General features: G+C 33.6%; 1 protein-coding gene across 1 annotated transcript; it reads right to left on the bottom strand.

Annotated features, from left to right (window-relative positions):
• Positions 1 to 238: 238 nt before the first annotated feature.
• Positions 239 to 3,293, bottom strand: LOC108324891 (ACT domain-containing protein ACR10). Its single transcript, XM_017557829.2, has 6 exons — positions 2,944 to 3,293; positions 2,648 to 2,866; positions 2,250 to 2,355; positions 1,540 to 1,876; positions 980 to 1,264; positions 239 to 666 (listed from the first exon to the last, which is right to left on the bottom strand). The coding sequence occupies exons 1-6, from the start codon at positions 3,095 to 3,097 to the stop codon at positions 529 to 531; spliced, it is 1,239 nt and encodes a 412-aa protein (XP_017413318.1). The 5' UTR covers positions 3,098 to 3,293; the 3' UTR covers positions 239 to 528.
• Between the last annotated feature and the right edge of the window lie 522 nt (positions 3,294 to 3,815).

The raw sequence follows: 3,815 nt of genomic DNA, 5'->3' as shown, positions 1-3,815 counted from the left end.
ACCGAAAGAATAACTATGGTTACGAGCCGTTGCACGTAAAACAAGAAAATAATGAATTATCTTAAATTTATGATCTTCAATTTAAAGAAAAAAAAATCCCCATTTCCTTGGGGACACCTTATCAACATTTAAACTAATTCAATCAGTTTTTTTAATATATATCTTCAAATTTGAATGTTATTTGGGTAACTAATATTTAAAACTATGTTAAGGTTAGAGATTTATTACAAGAATTGGGTATAATAATCACTTTAAAATGTTTCATTTAATTTTCATTTATAATTAAACGCCCTGAGAAAAATTATCTTCTGTCTTCTACTTGTTACTGCCTTCTCGTTTATATACAAAAAGTTAGAATTATAGAAAAGCTCAAAAGTATGGTGGCAAAGTCTAGCACTTTTGCATACTACATATTTCACAATTACTCCTAACAACAACAAACTATATGATATTAGACACAGCTATCTGTACACAGGTAGAGAGGATGATCCAATCCAAAGGATGCAATGTGAATATGGCAACCATGGGTTACTCCCAACCCATCAGCATTTTCCAAACTCCCTCCTCAATCTTGTTCTTTGGTAAAGATAACCCCTCCCCTTCATCAAGCAAGACTCTATAAACCTCCCACTCACGATCTCCAATTACGTGTCTCCCAACTTTAGCCTGATTTGACAATGAACCACATGAAAGAATGTGAAATTTGGTAAAACCAACGTGTCCGATTGTGTTGATATCCCATATCAACTAGAGATAAAACCAAATTATAGTATATAAGTAGGGACAAACCTCACCTTACTTAGCCAGTTTTGTAGTAAGGTAAGACTTACCCCACTTATATACTATAAACTATAATTTTATTTTATTTCTAGTCAATGTGAGAGTAAAGAACATCAAGAAAGTGGGAAGTTATGACATGGAGGAAATTCAAATTATGACTTCATTAATCAGTAGCATGTGTGTTAAGATCAGTGATTACCGAAAATATGCAAGTGCCTAGCATTTTGAGTGCTAGAGTGATATCATAAAAAACAAGAGGTCGGCCCTTGCCAGATAACTCCACTGGATTTGCGACCAGAAGCTCGGTATCCGGGCCCCTACTCACAATGGCTACCCTGAGTGGTCGAAATAGTTCCATTCTAAGGCGTGATGACAATGAATTCTGCTTGTTTGGGTCAACAATCTTTTTGCCATCTGCTTGCATGATGAACAAGTCAATCTCACATTTTCCTCTAGGTTTTGTAGTGAAACGCCCATAAGAAATCTGGTTGAAGGACAAATAAGGTTGTACCCTTAGGATACTAAAGATGACCAAGTATATGTCTGCCAGTGTTCATGAAGCTTAGAAAAGCAAAGGCAAATAGCCTGAATATAAAGAAAGTCAAATTTTCATTTTTGGTAATATGAGTACAAAAGCTACAAATTCAAGATGAAATGAAGTCTAGTTTATCAATTCTTTTTCTTCTGACAAATCAATTTATAGCAGCATAAAATCAACTCTAAGAATTGTAGGATTATAAAGATTTCAAATTTGTGTACCTGAATGTTGTAGTCTTTCAGAGTTCTCATGATGTCATAAAGTAGACCTTTGTGATCTTGGCACATAATTTGGACAAGGGTGTGAGCAGGACTAAGCGTATTGTCCATCATGACAGAAACATAATCTGACCTCAAAGTTCCTCCCCGAGCCAAATCGGGCAATTCCAAATCAAAGGCATCTTCTGTGATTGCAGTTGGAAGCAATGGAGATGCCTGGGTACAAGCTGTAATTTCTGGGCCAACCAAGTCTATGTCAATAGAAATTATGGCATCCCCCAAAATCTCTGTTAGATGTTCAATTGTTTCGTCCTTTCTCTTCTTTGTGTGTAGAAGTTCTCTGATATGGATGCAAGATTAAGGATTAAACTATTGTTAAAGCTCTCAAAGGGGATAAAATTTTCATCAAAGGGGACATCATCAAATAAACTTTAATTCTCATAAAAAACATTGCAAACTTTAAGTTTCTAGATCTTTTTCACTTGTATGTTACTCCACTTGCCCATTTATACACTGTGTGTAGGAGACTCATACTTAAAAAGGGAGATGATTGGAGTTCAAGTGATTAATTTCCCTTTCATCTGCAAACCATGTATGTTAATTTCGTTCAAAATGTAAATAGTAATATGCACACTGCAGTCTTAACAAATAGATCAAGCAGTTTCAAAAGAAATGAACGAACAGTTATAGGAAAGCAAATATAAAATGCAAACCTGGTGTCTGTGATGAAAAACAGATCCATCACTTTGCCATCAGGTGTAGTAGATACCTTCACTTTCTTTATAGTAAGTTCTAGCTCACAAAGAACCTCAGTAACATCTGCTACCATTATAAACACGTTCAGTCATTTTGTTCTGTCTACCAGTTCCACAAAACATCAATGTCAAAATAACAATCTAAAATTCACCAACACATTAGTCTACAATATCTTGCAATATCATGAATCAGTACCGCAGAAACCAGGCTTTCCAACAGAAACAATAAAGATAGTAAGTTATCAAACATCAGCATAGTCTTAAACCATCCAAAAGAATCCAAATGCTATCATCAAAAAACAATACAACACACATGTAGAGTGCGAAAAAATCACGACTTAAATTCCCAAAATTACCATGCAAAAGCCCTTTCCGGTCATGACAGCAAAAATTCAAAAGAAAGACATCAGGAGGCTTGGAGGGCTGCAACTCAGATCGATAATAAGAGATTCCAGAAGCCGAGGAGCAAGAAGGGCATGCCTCAATCAGCCTCTTCTTTAGCAAACTCCACCTCGTCCTGTTTTTCCCAACGACCCAGAAAACTATGTAGCACCATTTCCCATCCGTTGAAACATCTTCATTCCACAACATAAAAAAAAATAAAAATCAGTTGAAGTTGAAATTAAAAAAGAGATTTTTATTACATGGGTACCTCCTCTGAGTATGTTGAGACCAAAGAAGAGTATGATGCGGCACAAATCACAGCCCAGACCAGTTTTGTCAGGGCAATTGACAGTGAGAACAGTTGGGTCGCCGTCTTTTTGTGGCTCGCTTATGATCACCACGTCGTCGTAGAGTATGCCCATGGTAAAAATCTTTTTATTGTGGATTTAGAGGGATGAGACCAAAAGTTTTATGTGTGTTGGAGTGTTTAAGGCTGTCTCAGCGGTTGGTGGTGTTGAAGAATCATTATGGAGAAGTTAGGAGCCACCAACATATCCAGAAAACGAGACGAATGCCAGTTCTGCACTACAACTACTGCTATCACTGCAGCTTTTCAATATCATCACCGTTGGGTCAAAATTGTAACCATTTTTTCAATGTTATTAATTTGATTGCAATTAAAACATCTGTGAATGTAATTTTTTTAAAACTTAATTTTTAATTTTGTATAATATTTAAACTTCTGATTTCTTATGATTCTTATATTTTATACTGGATTTAATTAAATTCAAATATATATTTATTAAATAGGATTAAAGTTGTTTCTTCTAGTATTAAATTTTTATTGTTTGAAATATCATCTTATGTTAATTTAATAAAAAATTTAATTAATATTGAACTTTTGATTATTTTTGTTTTTATATTTTTTACTCAACTTTGTTTTTATACTGTTTAAATACATATATGTAGTTTGATTTCATTCCTCGTATAATACATTAATTGAGTAAGAATAAAACTATAAAAATTAAATTATTAATTAAGATTTTTATTAGACTAAGACATGATTATTTTTTAAACAGTATTAATGTATTAAATTTATTTTATTTAATAAATATTATTGAATAAAAATAAATGTAAGAA

Source organism: Vigna angularis, chromosome 3, assembly GCF_016808095.1.
Source record: "Vigna angularis cultivar LongXiaoDou No.4 chromosome 3, ASM1680809v1, whole genome shotgun sequence".
Classification (NCBI taxonomy): Eukaryota; Viridiplantae; Streptophyta; class Magnoliopsida; order Fabales; family Fabaceae; genus Vigna; species Vigna angularis.
Note: the sequence above shows the minus strand (reverse complement) of the source record. Positions and strands in the feature narration are given on the sequence as shown.